Source organism: Podarcis muralis, chromosome 14, assembly GCF_964188315.1.
Source record: "Podarcis muralis chromosome 14, rPodMur119.hap1.1, whole genome shotgun sequence".
In the NCBI taxonomy this organism is placed as follows: domain Eukaryota; kingdom Metazoa; phylum Chordata; class Lepidosauria; order Squamata; family Lacertidae; genus Podarcis; species Podarcis muralis.
The window spans coordinates 1,172,202-1,188,968 of NC_135668.1; the positions used below are offsets into that span (position 1 = coordinate 1,172,202).

Sequence of the window (16,767 nt, forward strand, 5' to 3'; positions counted from 1 at the left end):
ACTGAGTTGAGGGGTTGTTGCCGCTTTTCATCATTGCACATCTGTATAAGTGATATCCTGTAAGGGGGCAGGGTTTTGGGGACTTAAAAACACAGTTAGTATAGAAAGAGAACTGTAAAAATACAAAGGTTAAAAAAAAAAAAGAAAGCAAAAAATTAGATTACCAGTCAGATGAAAACAGACTTGACACAAAGACATCAGACTTAGAAAAGAATTATTATTAAATAATACAAAGATATTATCAAAACCACACAGATTACTACTGGACTGAAAAAATGGGAAAACAATGGGGGGGAAACTTAAAATTCACCATGTGCTATCTGATAAAAGAACTTCATGAAACTGACTTTCAACATGTGATGAACATGTCCCCAAAGTAAAACACACATTTTGGCATTCTAACATCCCAAATGATGTGACAACATCGGCTGTAATGTTAATAGCGGAATACTGGGAAATGAGTTAATACCAAGAAAAAATGAATGGCAATTTAAAGTTGTGCAAGTACCTTGCACTAGCCAAAATGACAGAATTAATAAGAAATGCTCAGGCAAAAGGTAAACAAATACCATTCCACAAACAATGTTTGGTTGTGCTTCGATTAACTTCATAGACATCATGGAAAAACGGATTAAATAAATGAAAACAGATTATTTGTAATTTTAAAAGTGTCAAAGCCACAAAGAGATAGAAGTCACTAATATAACAAGGATTCAGACTTGTTTCACGGAATAGAAAGAAAGTCGCTGTGGGAGGAAAAAAGGGACAAACACTTTGTTATCGGGGTTCACATATCCTGTTAAAAGGGAAAATTATTTCATGTGAGAAGCCTGTCAGGAAATGCTGTTCCTAAAATGCACACATACAAAGTCTGTGATTTAAATCCCATTGAGGGGGGAATGCTTTGATATTTACCTGTGAAAAGAATTTGGCATGTTAAGATTTGAAACTTGGCAACCTCTTGACTTTTGATGGCCCAGTACTTAACTTTTTTTTTTTCCCCCGTAGCCCCTGGAGCAAGACACATTAATGGTGATTTCCCTCAATGGTTCCAAGTTTTACATAAGGAAATTTGGATAAGTTTTCTCCCTGCAGTACACACCCTCCAAACCTCCTCTCTCCCCCCTACAGTTCCCCCTCCTTCCTCTCTCTCTCTCTCTCTCTCTCTCTCTCTCTCTCTCTCTCTCTCTTTTTTGACTGATCTAGCCTCTGTGCGTGTGCAGAGTTCATGTCTCAGCAAACCTTTTATACTATTGAAAATGTTGCATCCTCTGGCTAAATTACTATTTGAATAAAGGAAATGAAGGGTAAGGAGTAGATTTTAAAAATAGGGTTAGATTTTAAACAAAACAAGAAATTCAGCAATTCAAGTATTTTTCTTTTCTTTTTTTCTTCTTCTTTAAGGGATCATGTTCTTGCAGCTCAAGCAAAGGGAAGTCTGATTTTTAAATAGTAGACAAAATGATAAACACTGTAATCACTCAAATGCTTGATATTACCAGTTCTGCTTCAAAACATCACAGCTTCACCTCTCACCTTTTAAAACTAAAGAGCAAAGCTAGGCTGAATTTCAACTCCATCACCACACCAGAATTTAAGAATTACCCTCCAATGCTTGCAGACACATGTCCTTCCACACAGCCACAAATTGGGAGAGTTGAATGGGACCCTGGGGTCATCTAGTCCAACCCTCCAAAATATAGGGTTCACAGCAAGATTTCACAGCAAGATTTGTACTACCAAAGAGACACACACATACTTATGTACACAGGCACTACTGGGGAAGAGAGCACAATCAATGCTCCTATCATGTACTAAGGAAGAGGAAAATAAAGTACCCAGCTTTATACAGAACCCTTTTAGCAGATCTTGAAGCTAGTTTGAGTGAGAGTTTACTTCCTTAGACTAAAGAATGCAAGTTCCTAGTGAAATGATATTTAAAGGAAGATTGAAGCGAACAGTTTTTTTTTTCTAAGATAGGGAGAGGATCTTTTATAAAGCAAAGTTAATTCAATTGATATAACCACTCACAAATAATTAAAACAGCCATAGATTTGATTTAAAAGGAATACAAAGGGAACAATTTTCCTGAACTTGCAGAGGAATAGTAAGACTAATCTATGCCCCCCTTTTGCAGTTTCCTTTAAAGGAAGCTTACTCGGGAGTAAATTTACCTGGCACAGAAGTAAGAAGGAGAAGAAAAGAAGAAAAAAAAACCTGAAAGAGACAGAATGAAACAAGGGGGGGGGGCATTTTCTAAGAAAAGAGGCCAGGAATTCTTATAGAGACTGATATCAGGAGCCTTACAATAACTCTTCTGTCCAACTCTTATGTCCAACCAAATCAAAGTTAAAACTGGACTCAGATATTTTCTTAGAAGGAACACCATATTGTCAGTCATATGCTTTATGAAATACAGACACTGCATTTTAGCTTGAGAGCAATTGTGCTCAACTAGGCTTTTGCAGCAGAAACATTAGGTTAACTTCACATTCCAAAATAGACTGTAGACTCACAATCTCAAAAGTTGCGGCAAAGCAAGGGGTGGGGTAAACATTTGCACCCTTCATTCTCATTTTGTATTATTTAGGACTGATAAGGTCCAGCATGGCTTCCTTAGATTTAAAATTTTGAAGCAAGCTTGCAGTTTAAACTATGCACACTTAAGAAAGGTAGTCTGTCAAAGACAGAAGGAACAGACAACACACATAACAGACAACATGTAAACATACATATTCTACATATATGTATTAACAGACAACACACATAACAGACAACATGTAAACATATATATATTCTCATCCTTTAGTTGGTTATTGCAAGGAGTTGGGCCGCTTCCTTTGGCTTCATCAAGTGAAATTAGTAGGAAGGTCCCACATGGTTTTATGAGCCTCCTTGCCTCTTCAAACACACCACCAGTTAATCAAACTGGCAGGGCTCACAACGCTTGGTTGACGGGGTACCCCTTTATATATGCATGCTTTGCTGTTGTTGCTTTTTGTTTGTTTGTTTTTGTTTTATCTTAAGGGGGAACGAGAAGGGTTGATTAGGATTTGGGTAACTCGTAGTGCAGGGATATATAGTAAAGAAAGAGAAGGGGCCTCTAGTTGCTTGGCAACTTCCTTAGTGGGTTTTTAGAGAGCTCTAGCTATCCGGTTCCTTGTGTTCCTTTTCCTATTTCCTTAGTCAATAACCTGGGGTCCTTTCCACTCTGCTGATCCCGCCCAATTCCTCATGGACTATCCCTCCTGGCAACCTCCTACCTATCGTCACAATCTCAGGAAAAGGGGCCCTACTGGACGCCCGTGCCGTGCGGTGCCAGATCGGGTGATCCCTGGATAGAATTTCGAACTGAAAATCCCCCTTGCTTTTGGAAGCGGGCTCACGCACGATACACGTGTTACGTGGCACCGACCAGTGCGGCTGGGATTGGGATAGAAAGCCAGACCACTTCCTGCCCCCTAGAAAGGACGCTCGGGAAGTTCGGAAAGAGAGCTCCAACCCCTTGCTTTCAACTGGGATGCCCATTGCGGAGAGTCGGCTATCTTTCAAGTCGGGTCTCTCCGTCTTACTTTCGGGCTCCCAATTGGTGCGGCTGGCTGGAGGGTGTTAGAGAAAGAGATAGAGCTCAGAACCCCCCTTTCGGGTTGAGCAGCGGTCCACGGTCTCTCACACCACTTGGACCAAGAGACAGGCGAGAAGGAGCGATAGAGAGGAGGGCAGAGAATTCAGTTGCCAGGAGACTTCCACCCCCTTCCCACCAGTGCACTGGATTTTTCCTTTTCCTTATACTCACGCGTCTTCTATGATGATCCCGGGATCGATGAATAAGCCGGCTGGATCCATCTTTGCTCCCCGGCTGAACTCCTAGGGCTTTCGATTACCGCCCGGGAGATGGCTGGGGGTCCAAAAGGATCTTCCCAGGCAAAATGGCCCGGAGCCGGCTGAAGATTTCGGGGCCCCCAGTCAGCAGCTCGGGAGAACTGCAAGCCCCACGTTGGGCTGCCAACTGTTACGGCTAAATCTGGGTGCGGGGCTACACTGCCACCCAGCTCGTCGGGTCCCTGCGGAAGAAAATGAGCTCAGCCGGACAGGAGCAAACTGCAGAAGATCCAAGTTTATTGCGCAACAGGTTCAAGGCGAGATTGAACAGCGAGAAAGGGGTGGCATGAACTTTTGAAACTCCCTCCATGTCCCAGAATACAGTGCAAAATACATCCCAGTTACATCATGAATACATTAAGGAAAGGTTGGGTTACACAGATTACATCATGCATACATTAAGGAGAGGTTGGGTTACACCGGATTAACATATGGAGGAGGGAGGGGGGAATATGCAGAGAGCTGGAGATATGGAGGAGGGAGGGGGGAATATGCAGAGCTGGAGATATGCGCAGATAAGCACATCCTGAGAAGACAATGGTCCATGTATGCGTAGTCTGTCACCTGGCAGTGCCCGGAGGAAAGGTTTGGCAGAGTGATTTTGACAGGATTAGGGTCTTGACACCTTACTTGAGGCATTATGGAGGACAGGGGAGGGGTGATGGAGTCCTAGAGAAATTGAGCAAATATTTGTAGTGAAGAAGACATGCCCCCCCCTTTCCGTAACACCCCCGTTGTTTGAGGTTGGTAGCTCACAAGGCTGCAGTCAAGACAAACACAATGCAAAGGAGGAGGAGCCTTGCAAACGTTTAGGGCGGGAATGTGGCCTGCCAGCCTCCTCTTCTGGCCCACAGGATTCTCTCCAAGCCCCACGCCAGGCTCTGCTCAAGCGCTCTTGCCTGGCTGGAAGGTGGCCTCTTGCTTGCCTAAGAAAAGCCTGCCTTTCAGGGATCAAATCGTGAATCGAAATGTGAGTAAACTTTTTGTTATTTTACTCAGGAAGACTCTTGTGTCTTTATTCTTTTAAGAGGGATCAAAGGGGACACTAGGAAATAATCTTAACTAAGAGATTAAAACAAATCTGCAAACTAGCTTCCAGCTAAATTAAGGGGAATTTGCTTTGCTACATCACTCACTAGTGTGAGTGAAGGAAGGATAATATTTATTCAATATATCCTTTCCTACAATCCTTAACATTCCTATAGCGACAAGGGTGAGCCAGCAGTAAATAACCAAGCAAGCTGGAGTTAACTCTTTATTAGCAGAACAGGATCTGCACAGGAGTGTCAGGTTTAATGAGCACAGCAACAGGTTAGGCTCACCAGGTTCCACCCATCATTGTGGGTGCCCAGCGTACACACGTGACATCTCACACATGTGTGACATCACATGCCACAATGGGAGGGCCTGATGTGTAAAAGGCCCAGACAAGGCTGGGAAATGACCCTTGTATGAAATGTTGGAGATTCGCTGCTGGTGAGAGTAGACCAGTCTTCTCCACCTGATGCTCTCTGAATGAAGTCAGACTATGTAAGAGCTTCCACTCTCCCACTAGGGATCTCAAGGGTCTTCAGAGCCCCAGGATTTAACTTTCCTTCAGAAAACAACACGTGAGCTCTTCACTCAGATGCCCTTCTGAGATCTGCTTAGCTAAGCACTCTTGCTTCCCCCTTAAGTCCTCTATCAGGTGTGTAAGAAGCCACTTGCTTTCTTCAGCTAACATGGTTAAACATGGTTAAACAGGAAGTAGTGATGTCCACCAACCTAGATAGCTTTAAAAGAGGATTAGACAAAGAGGAGAGGGCTAGTGATGGCTACTAGCCAGGATGGCTCTGCTCTGCTTCCACAGTGGGAGGCAGCGATGCTTTTAAATGCCGGTTCTGGAAGCCACAGGAAGGGAGACTGCTCTTGTACTTGAATCCTGCCTGTGGGTTTCCCACTGGGGCATTTGGTCAGCCGCTGTAAGAAAAGGATGCTGGACTAGATGGCCTTTGGTCTGATCTAGAAGGCTCTTCTTATGTTCTTCTTTGACTCACCACTGGGCTGGCTAGCTCCAGAACTGCTGGCTTTTCCTTTCTCTTCTGCTGTGTCCTAAGTCACTGTGGCAAAGCTTGCTAAACAGCCTAGCTCTTTCCTCTTTCCTTATTCTACCACTCCACCTCCATCCTTTCTCCTCTGCCCAGCTTGAGTCCTTCTATTAATGTGCCACGCACCACACCTTCATCCTCCAGCTGACTGAGCATTGCTTCTTCTCTGGCAGGGCCAACCTGCCTAGCCTCTCCTGGTTTGTTTGGTTCATCTCTCTACAGCTGACCATCAGGCTGACAACATGAGTGGGGGGCTGGTGTGCCAGCCACTTCCTGCGTGCTCCAGTTCCCATTATCCCTTACCAGTAGTCGTACTGGGGCTGATAGGAACTCTAACTGAGCAACACCTGGATGACACTTGTTGGGGAAGGCTGCAGGAGAGAAGCTAGATGAACCATCTGAGGCAGCTTCCTATTTGCTCTGTGGGACCTTTAATATATATATTCCAATTTCACGCTTGAGATGGCACAAACTGTAAGTCACAAACAGAGTGGCATTTCTTTTACAGGCTGCTGTGTGCAACTGGGTGACCTAAAAATGAAATTTTAATGCCTTCAGTTGTTCTCCCAACCCTCTACCCCTGCCTCAGTTGCTAAATGCACAATTTGTAGAATCTGGGGCTTTTTTGCAAGTAAAATGCCACTTCTTGAGAGTTCCAGGCAAGACATTCATCTGAGTCCTAACTCTGCCATACTCTGGAAGGAACAAGCTACTGCTAGTAGAAAATTAAATTAACCTGTGTGTGTTTGCCTATTATTCTTAATTTTCCAGTACTGGACAGACTACTATTTACAGTGGAATATGTCAGAATATCCTGGAGTGAAGAACGTCCGTTTTCCTGATGGCCAGATATGGAAGCCGGATATCCTTCTATATAACAGGTAGGCTTACATGGTGCAAAAGGTGGGAATTGTTGTTGTTGTTGTTGTTGTTGTTATACATAGTTTTCATACCCTGCCCTTACTCCAAGATAGGAACACAGGATAGCTGATGACATAGAATATGCAACAGAGTACAAAAAATATACAATAAAATCAGTCTCAAATCCATGATCAAAGACACTTTAAGCACAAATCTTCAAGTACCATCTCTTTATGTTCTACTGAGCTGAATACAGCTTCTGGGAGCTCACAAACAGGACTTGTAAGAAGGGCATTCGCAAGGGCGTTTTGAGAAGGAGGCCTCACTGTGTGTACAGGGCCAAGAAACATGGATGGTGAGGGAGCTGTTGCAGTGACCTACCACACCTGTGCCATGTTTCTATTTCTGCTGGCGAAAGTGCAAAACTATACCTGCAGCAAGTGCAAGCTGGTTGCCTTGCTGAAAGAGAAAGTACAGCAACCTGAGGTCTGCCTACCCACACTTCGAGCTACTGGGCAAGATGAAGAAATTATCACTATACCAGAGTGGACTCTTTTGGGACAGAGATGCAGGGGAGATGCCTCTAGGGAGGAGGGCGTTCACTCCATGCAGGAGACAAATCCCTGGAAGAATGTGACACGCAGAAGCGGGACTGTCAGGAGCCATGCTGTGTCACTGTAGCTTCAAAACTGATTTCACCTCAGATACCTTGCTGAGGAACAAGGACAGCAGTTAGTTCGGTATTTTTATTTATTTACTTGATGGGGGGGCAGCTGCCTCCTGGCTTTATCCATGCTTCCAGGTGATGTTGTCAGAAAAGATTTGGCTTCTTGGACCATGGTCCCAATTCCATGAGGAACAACTTCTGGCAAGATATAGGTTGTTTCTCACAATGGTTGGCAAGAATGTGTTTGCTAAGAGTCTTGTGAACCTGATCAGGAGAGTGTTAAACTAAATCCTGAGGAGGAGAGAGACAGTATTACAGATAAAAGGGGAATACCTGGTACCGGGAATAATAGCTTCTTTGATGCACAGGAAAGTGAGGTGGTGCTGCTGAAACCCGCTAAAGGGCAGGAAACTGCAAGAAGGAGGCAGCTGGAGGGAACAACTCATGGTTTCAGTTGTCTCTACACAAATGCACATAGTATGGGAAACAAGCATTTGCGCTCTTATTACAGGATGGCAAATATGACCTGGAGGCATTGCTGAAACCTGGTGGGATGAGACTCGTGACTGAAATGTAGGAATTGAGGGGTATAATCTGCTCAAAAGGAATCAACCAAACAGGAAGGGAGAAGCAGCAGCATTATATGTAAGGGATGTGTACGCTTGTGAAGAAATCCAATACCTGCAGCATGGAAGGCAGATAGAGAGTGTATGGATAAAAATTATGTTATATCATGTTGTTATTATTTATTCTTTGTAAGCCATTTAGGGATTCACTAGGGAAAATGGCATAGAAATCTAATAAATCTAATAAATCAAATCAAATAAATAATCAAAATGGTGTGCTTACGGGGGTGTGTGTGTCTGCTGTAGAACTCCAAGCCAGACTGAAGCGCTATGTCCAAGCAATTTTTTATCCCTGTGATTTCCCTAGGAAAACCCTCATTTTCTCACTAAATTGGTGGAAACAGCAATCTATGGAAAACCTGGTTGCCATTTGCTCTGATTCAGTGGTAAAACATGGGCTTTCCCAGGGAAAGCACCAGGATAAAAAGCAACAATGCTTGGACAAGGAGTTTTAAAGCCGAGACCTGTGTGGAAGTCTGGAAGAGTCCTAAGTGTGCTCTTTCAACCTAGCACAGCAAATCCACTTTGGTTTTGAAAGTGATGAGTAAATGCATTGAAAAGTGTGGGATGAATGAATGATGATCAGGAACCCAGATAAATACCTGCAAGCAAATCAGGTCATATGTCAGGAGTGCTCTGATGGTGTTTCCTGCTTGGCAGGGGGTTGGACTCGATGGCCCTTGTGGTCTCTTCCAACTCTATGATTCTATGATTCTATGATTCTATGAAATCAGGATGTATAAGTTCCTTACAAACAAATGACAATGAATTCTCAAGAACAACCAGACAAAGCCTACCCACCATGCAAACTTCATGCAAGCAGTTCTGGATGAAAGCTGAATAAACAGGTTGTCCAGAGAAACTGGAACTGCTGTTCAAAATTCTTACTTTTTTGAATTTTCTTGTGCAGTTTGACAACCAAAAATGTGTAGTTCAGGAGAAAGAATGCACAAAATGTATACTAGTGCCACTGGTGTGCAAAAGTGAATAATATTGGGGGAAATGGATTGCAAAAATGCATCTGTTGGACAAAAATGTGTGTGTTCAGAGAAATGTACATGAAATTTCATACGGATTCTCATGTAGCTTTTTTGTTTTTTTGTAAATGCTTTTTATTAACTTATTATTACAGCACATACACACACGGCATGTGGAAAACAAACTACAAAACTACAAAAGAAAACACAAAATAAATGAAAAGCATATAGTGGTACCTCTGGTTACATACTTAATTCGTTCCGGAGGTCCATTCTTAACCTGAAACTGTTCTTAACCTGAAGCACCACTTTAGCTAATGGGGCCTCCTGCTGCTGCCGCGCCACTGGAGCACGATTGCTGTTCTCATCCTGAAGCAAAGTTCTTAACTCGAGGTATTATTTCTGGGTTAGCAGAGTCTGTAACCTGAAGCGTATGTAACCTGAAGCGTATGTAACCCAAGGTACCACTGTATACCCATATATCTGCAAGTATCTGCATGCGGACTTATGTTAGCCAATCTTTAATTCTTATTCTAATTCTAGTAGATTTCATTCCTCCTCAATGCAGGTCTGATTTTAAACTCGATAAACTGTTTCTTTCTCATTTCGTCTTTTCTACCCTTCTCCACATGTTGTATTTGTAAACCATATTTTGTTTTGCAAAAATTATTCCAAGCAAGTCCAGGTTTTAATTTGAGGGCACTGATTTTGGTTTTTTAAAAAAATCTCTGTACTTTCCCTGCTCTTTTTGAAATTTTTGTTTAGACTGTTCCCTAATTGCATCCGTCAGTTTTACCAACTTAAGGTAATCAAATAATCTCTCTTGCCACTCTTTTGTGTATCACTCTTGTGTATCAGAGTGATAAAAGCTTCTTCCCATGATTTTGGTCTTTCCCCCTTTTTCAAAATTCCATTCATGACTTTTTTTCATCGGATCTGACAATATGTCTTCTAATTTTTTGTAATACACTGCAGATAAACCGTCTGTACCTGGTGACTTTCTTGTCTTTGCTTTGGAAATTGATTGTTGCACCTCCATCATGGTTACTGGGGAGTGAGAATATATTAGGAAAAGTGAGGGCGATTTCAATAGAAAGGTTTCAGCTTAAGAATGGACCCCCGGAACAAATTAAGTTCGTAACCAGAGGTACCACTGTATTCCTTTCTCTCTCTCTTCTTTGGGTTATATTTTGTTGGATGTAGAAGCCTTGAATCACCGCTTTGCTTGCATCCCATACGGTATTTATATCAGTTCCCCGGTTTAAGTTGTTATCAAAGTATTCTATTGAAATCACCCTCGCTTTTCCTAATATATTCTCATTGCTTAGGATGTTTTCATTAATTTCCCATCTTCTTCTTGTTTTTCTTCCTTCTCTTATTTCCAGCATAGTTGGATTGTGATCTGATAGTGTTTTTGATTGAATTTCTGCTTTTTTATCTTTAGTAATACGTTTTTTGAGATCCAAATTGTATCAGTTCTCCCCACAGAGTTGTTGTTTTTTATTCTAAACATTGTGTGAATTGTTTCTCATTTGGGTGTTTAACTCTCCATGCATCTTGAAGATTGAAGTTTTCTACCAGTTGGAAGAAGGTTAACAGTAATCTCTCTTCTATACTTTCTCTCTCTCGCATTGTGCTATCCATATCGAGTGAGGTAACACAGTTTAAATTTCCTAATAATGTGATCTTTTTGTCACAATAGTCCAGCAGTTTATCCTCCAGTTGTTTTTTTTGTAAAATTCCGCCTTCTTATCATTTGGTGCATAGATTCCACTGATAATAATTTTTTTCTTTTTGATATGCCACTTTTATTGCCATCATTCTCCCTTCTTCATCCTTAAATAAAGGCTCTAGGTTGAATCTTGAGTTTGCATATATAACTACCCCTCTTTTCTTAACAACATCTGAGGAAATAAATTCATGAACTAGTTTTTTTATTAATCAACACTCTTTTATATTATATTATATCCCATTTATTTTTTCAAAGTAGATGGCGATGAAGAAGAGTTTGGATTTGACATCCCACTTTATCCCTACCTCTCTAGGTTCCCCTTTTCCCCACAATTCCGCCCTCCTAATGTCTTACAATACTTCCTCCAAAATTTCTCTACCTCACTTTCTGTTGTAAATCTTTTTCTACTTTGCTTAAAGGTAAAGGAAATATCTTCTGGAATTCCCATCTGAAGGGGGTGTCATTCTTTTTCAATGCCTCAGCTAAGTATTTATATTTTACCCTATTCTTTAGCAATCTTGCAGGAATTTCAAGTATTATAATATCTTTATCATCAATTCTCAGCCCCCTTTTCCTGTTAGTTTGTAGGATTTTATCTTTTAGAATTCTTGAATTCAAGAACACAAGACAATCTCCTGGCCATTTATTGGACCTCACAAACCTTGATTTGACCCTGAACACTTTGTCCATACAAATAGAGAAATATTCTTCTTGGATTTCTAGCCATTTTGCCAGCTCCTTTATTATCAGTTCCTCGGTACTCTCTTATTCCTCAAAATCTCAGCATCTGTTCTCTCTGTTGCATCTCCTGTGTCACAACTGCATCCATCATTGTTTCTTGCATCTTTTTTTAATTCCACAAGATCTTCCTTCATTTTCTCTTGGCTTTTCTTCATCTCTTTGCACTCATTCTGGTTCTTTTTCAATGCTTTGTCCGACTTATTGGATTTCATTTTTAATTCTTGCCAATCTGTGTCTAATTACTTACTTTTGTCAGAGAATTTTTCAATCTGTACAGAGAGGTCCAGAACTATTTTTGAGTTCTGCTCTATCTTATTTCCCATTAAATCTAATTTTACATCTAACGCTTTCATATTTTCATTCATCTCTTTTTTCATACCCAGTATCAGTTCTTTAATATCTAAATTGGGCTCGATCTCTATTGTGGAAGGGCTTCTTGATTGTGTTCCAGGTGTTGCCGAGGTTACACCTGTTGCCAAGGTTACACCTGTTACCTGTTTTTTCTTTGATGTCATGTTGCTATTTATGTATTATCTATATGTTCCCCTTGTGAATTGGTTCTTTAATACCTTATTCTTTTGTGGTAGTTTTATAATTAAGAGTAAGAAAGTGAAAGTTTCTTCAAGTTCTCATCCTATGTCTAATCTAGTTTTCTATGTTCTTTATGGTTTCTCCCTATTTTCCTCCTCCTCCTCTTGCTGTCTTCCCTCTATTTTTATTATTTTAGTCTTGAATTATGGAGAGAGCTGTAGCTGAATCACTCAGGCTCTCGAGGCATCTCATAGAAAGGGAAGGCTGGGGTTCTCCCTCTCTCTTGCCACTTTACTAAGTGCAGGAGCCATTGAGAAACCCCTTTTTGTGCCGCTTGGCTCGGTCAAAGCTCAGAATCCTTTTCTGAGCCCTTTTAGGGGTATTGTGTTGCCTTCACTCCCCCTTTCACTCTTTTCTATGACTGAGTCATCCCGACAAGCTCGCTGGATGAACTCACGACCTTTATGTGATCGCGACTGATCCGGAAGTCTCTTTAAGCCTCACATGCAGCTTTTTAAAAAACTGCAAAGTGATGCGGAAATGAGATCAAGTGAATTGAAGATTGAAAAAAAATGAGGGATTGAGAGAAACTGAAATTTTGGCAAACTGCACAGAATTGTCACTTAGTTGTGCAATATGGTTGCTGTTATTATGATTCTTTCATTTCAGCCTTAATCACAAAGTCACATTGCATTATGAGAAAGAGCACTTAATTTTGATTCAATGTAATTCACGTCTATACCAAGAATGTCATTTCCTTAATATAACACAAACAATCTCGCCAGAAGAGGCTTTTACACTGAATAATAAACATGTACCTCATTTTTGAACTAGAAAATCTCATTAGAACTTCATAAGATTTCCTGCAAAACATTTTACACAAGTGGCCCTGGGTAATTCATATAAATTTTTCTTTTTTTGAAAGTTAAAGTATGGCCCACAGCTCAGATGCAGAGCACACACTTTGCATACAGAAAGTCCCAAGTTCAACCCCTGGCATCTTCAACTGACCAAAAAAATAAATGGTCTGGAAACCAAGCCTTATGAGGAAAGGGTGAGAAAGTTGGGTCTGTTCAGCCTGGAGAAAAGAAGACTAAGAGGTGATTTGATGGCCACCTTTAAATATCTGAAGGAATTTCATGTCGCAGATGGAGCAAGCATGTTTTTGCTGCTCCAGAGGGTAGGACCCAAAGCAATCAATTCGAATTACAAGAAAGGAGGGTCCAAATCACCATTAGGAACAACTTTCTGATGGTAAGAGTTGTTTGACAGTGGAAAGGACTCCCTCAGAAGGTGGTGGACTCTCCTTCATTGGAGGTTGCTAAGCAGAAGTTGGATGGCCATCTGTCAGGGATTCTTTACCTGTGTTGTGGTTCTGGACAGCCAAGAGTTAACACTCCAGAAGCGTTCACTGGGTGCATTGACCACATGACCCGGGCATTTTCCTTTGATCTGTGCTCTGTGGGGGCTGAGCTCTCTCTGGAGAGCAGTTTGTCTGAGAATGTGAGCAAGGTAGTTTCGTTTTTGTTAGAGACAGTGTGCTGCGAACATGCAGCTAGATTCTGTGGGTTTTCTTTTCCGTTTGTTATGCTTCTAAATAAAGAGTGTTAGAATAGAAGCACTGGTGTCGAGCTGAGTTATTGAAGACACCACGTTGACACAGAGAAGCCATTTTACTCTGTGTGTGAACTCTGCTATTATCCGGCAACTGAGAAGAGTGGCAGCGCGCGAGTGGAAGCGTGTGGGCGCCATTGGAGTTTGTCGGAGTGGCAGTAAATCAAATTTATTGCAGGGCTGTTGCAGCAGACTCAGTGGGTCAAAGGATTTACGACCCACAAACTTTAACAACCTGGGATTCCTGCACTGCAGGGGGTTGGACTAGATGAACCTTGGGGTACCTTCCAACTCTACACTTCTATGTAGCAGGCTGTGTTGAGTTCTGGGGTGGACACTTCTCTGCCTGAGACCTTGGAGACCTGCCACAAATCAGAGAAAACATATGGATTATCCACACTTGTTTTTTGCCCCGCTCTTTCTAGGCACATGTTCAGTATCAATACACCAAGCTCTCCCTGTGAAAACCTGCTCTTTAGCACTCAATTGGAGCACATTTGAGTTTTCCATGGATTGTGTTTGCTCCCATTGAGCTTTAAGGAACGTGTTTTCCTTGGGAAAGCTCCAGAGGGGGGAAAGGCTGCTTGGACATGGACCTTTAAAGTGTGGAGCATGCCTGGAAAGAGCAGAGCGAAGGTAAGTGTGGATAGGCCCTCAGTACAAGACTGGTTTATATGTCAATATGTTTGGTGAGGCTGATGATAACCATAATCACAAATAATGCATAGTTTTTGTTTTGTTTTGTTTATAAATTATAAACTGGGGATTCCATAGCAGTGCACAAAGATATTAAGCCAAGCCTACATTTGTGTGCCCCATTCTTAACCCTACTTATCTGGGAGTGAGCCCCATCAAATCCCAAAGGACTTAGTTCTGAGCATTGCACTGCTTGTTCTTTGGGGTTATTAACTGTGCTCTTGTGTGTTTAGCTTAATGATCAGCATCTATCACAGAAGGCTTAACTGAATGAAGAGGGAGGGAAAATTCATTGCTGAAATGCCCCACTTTTTAGCCTCCCTGTTGCTCCAGCTCAGTCTGGGTGAGCCTTTCTCTTAGGCAGAGTGAGGCAGCAGCCCCAGGGAGCAGGAACTCAGTGGCAACTTGGTAAGGTTTGCAGTCTAGATATAAATTATTCCAAAATGGAGGGGATTGTCTTGTCCAAGAGATAAGCCCACATAAGTAGTGCTTAGATCAGGGGTCAGCAAACTTTTTCAACAGGGGGCCGGTCCACTGTCCTTCAGACCTTGTGGGGGTCCAGACTATATATTTTTTGGGAGGGGGTATGAACGAATTCCTATGCCCCACAAATAACCCAGAGATGCATTTTAAATAAAAGGACACATTCTACTCATGTAAAAACACTCTGATTCCTGGACCACCCGTGGGCCAGATTTAGAAGGTGATTGGGCCGGACCTGGCCCCCGGGCCTTAGTTTGCCTACCCATGGCTTAGATGGACACATGATCAAACAACGCTCCAGCTTTAAATATCTGGGTATGTGACCCCCCCTTGGCAGTTGGAAATCCCTTATAGAGGCAGCAAACCTTCAGCTTGGAGGGCAGCTACAGCAGTTCTAAGCCTAGCAGATCTATACTGATCGCTCCTGTGACATGTACAGGCACTGGTGGAGGAAGAGGGGATGGGGGGAGCACACTGCCCCGGGCAGCGCGATCCCGTGGGGTTCCATAGTGGTTGCCCCCCGCGCTGGGCGCCCTGCCCCCACAGGTGGCACGCCCCACCCCCAGAATGCACACCCCACCCCTTTGGGTGGGGGCCCCGCCCCCAGGATGTGCGCCAGCCCCGCCCCCACTTACTCTCCGCCACCGTGTACAGGCTGTGCTTCTGCAAATACTGGTAGATGGGAAGTGCAGTTATTGGGATGCAAGAGTTGGGTGCTCAGCATGGAACCCCTGTGCTCTTTCAAACTTCCTTGCTGAATGCTGAGAAACGGCAAAGCTCTCTCCCTCCCTCTGTGTGTGCACATATATAAAAACATCTGAGGCACATCATTAAAAAACTTATGCCATAGCTTCCCCAAAGCTGCCTTCTCATCTCCTGCTGTTTAGCTGGCAAATTGCCCTTTGGAAATGATGTTCTGCATTCATGGCTGTCCATGCTCATTTATCTTGCCAAGCTGGACACTGTATCTATGCACAGTGACTGATATTTATGCGCTGGAGAGAAGTGCCTGCCTTGTGACTGCATGTCTGAGAGTGGGATTAAGCTTGACAGGGTGCTTAAATATTCCCAGGTCGCTTGTCTTCTTGCTTTTCACTCTTTTGTTCCTTTGTACTCTCCAGGGACTTTTTGCATGCAAAGCAAATGCTCTACCACTGAGCTACAGCTACAGTCTGCTCAGGAAGGGAGGTCCCTGAAGACAAGGACCACCCTAAACCTGGAGCAGACACTGCCTGGCTAACATCCTTAAAGGTGAACTACCAGAACTGCATTATAATTTGGAGCCTGCCTTTGTGAGGATACAGAAAATTTGCATTCTTTGGTCCTGCCTTGGCTAGAGTAAAAACATAGAATAATATAAGCTTTTTGGGGATGTCAGTTCTTCTTGGGTAGCCTTTGCAGGATCAAAGGGATCCCTGCTTCTCTTTAGCAATTCAACACATTTCCATAGCAGCATAGCCCTTGATTCATCTGGAGTCTGTGTTCTGCACTGAACCGTTTTTTAATTTATTACTGGCTTTGAATAGCTGAAGATCAAAAGCCCCTGTTAGTTTTCATATGATTTTACATGCTACCTTTGGTGAAAGCGAAAGTGCCACAGTGCCAGTGGGGGTGAGGCTGCTTTAAGATTCCCATTCATCCTTCATCTTAGGCTGTGAGTGGATTGGACAGCAATCCCTTGCCCTCTAACAGAGAAACAAGTCCCTTTCAGCTTGGTGGGGTGCACAAAAAAACCTCAGCTGCAGTCAGGCAACAAGCTACTTAGTGCAAATTTGAATGTGAGGGCCCTGGGAACAAGGTGGGACCTTGAGCTGGTCACTCTCTCTCCTCCTAACTTACCTCACAGTGTTGTTGTGGGGATTAAATGAGG

General features: G+C 42.7%; 1 protein-coding gene across 4 annotated transcripts in view; it reads left to right on the forward strand.

The window, feature by feature from the left end:
* The window catches only part of LOC114584732 (neuronal acetylcholine receptor subunit alpha-7), a 93,670-nt gene that overhangs the window by 52,921 nt on the left and 23,982 nt on the right, over positions 1-16,767 (forward strand). For 2 of the 4 annotated variants that reach the window (XM_028706782.2, XM_028706781.2), the window contains exon 4: positions 6,741-6,850. In XM_028706782.2, the coding sequence (XP_028562615.2) occupies positions 6,741-6,850 (110 nt within the window). Of the gene's footprint in view, positions 1-4,728; positions 4,853-6,740; positions 6,851-13,434; positions 14,355-16,767 lie in introns of those variants that run through there. The other 2 variants (XM_028706783.2, XM_028706784.2) reach the window with 2 other exon arrangements.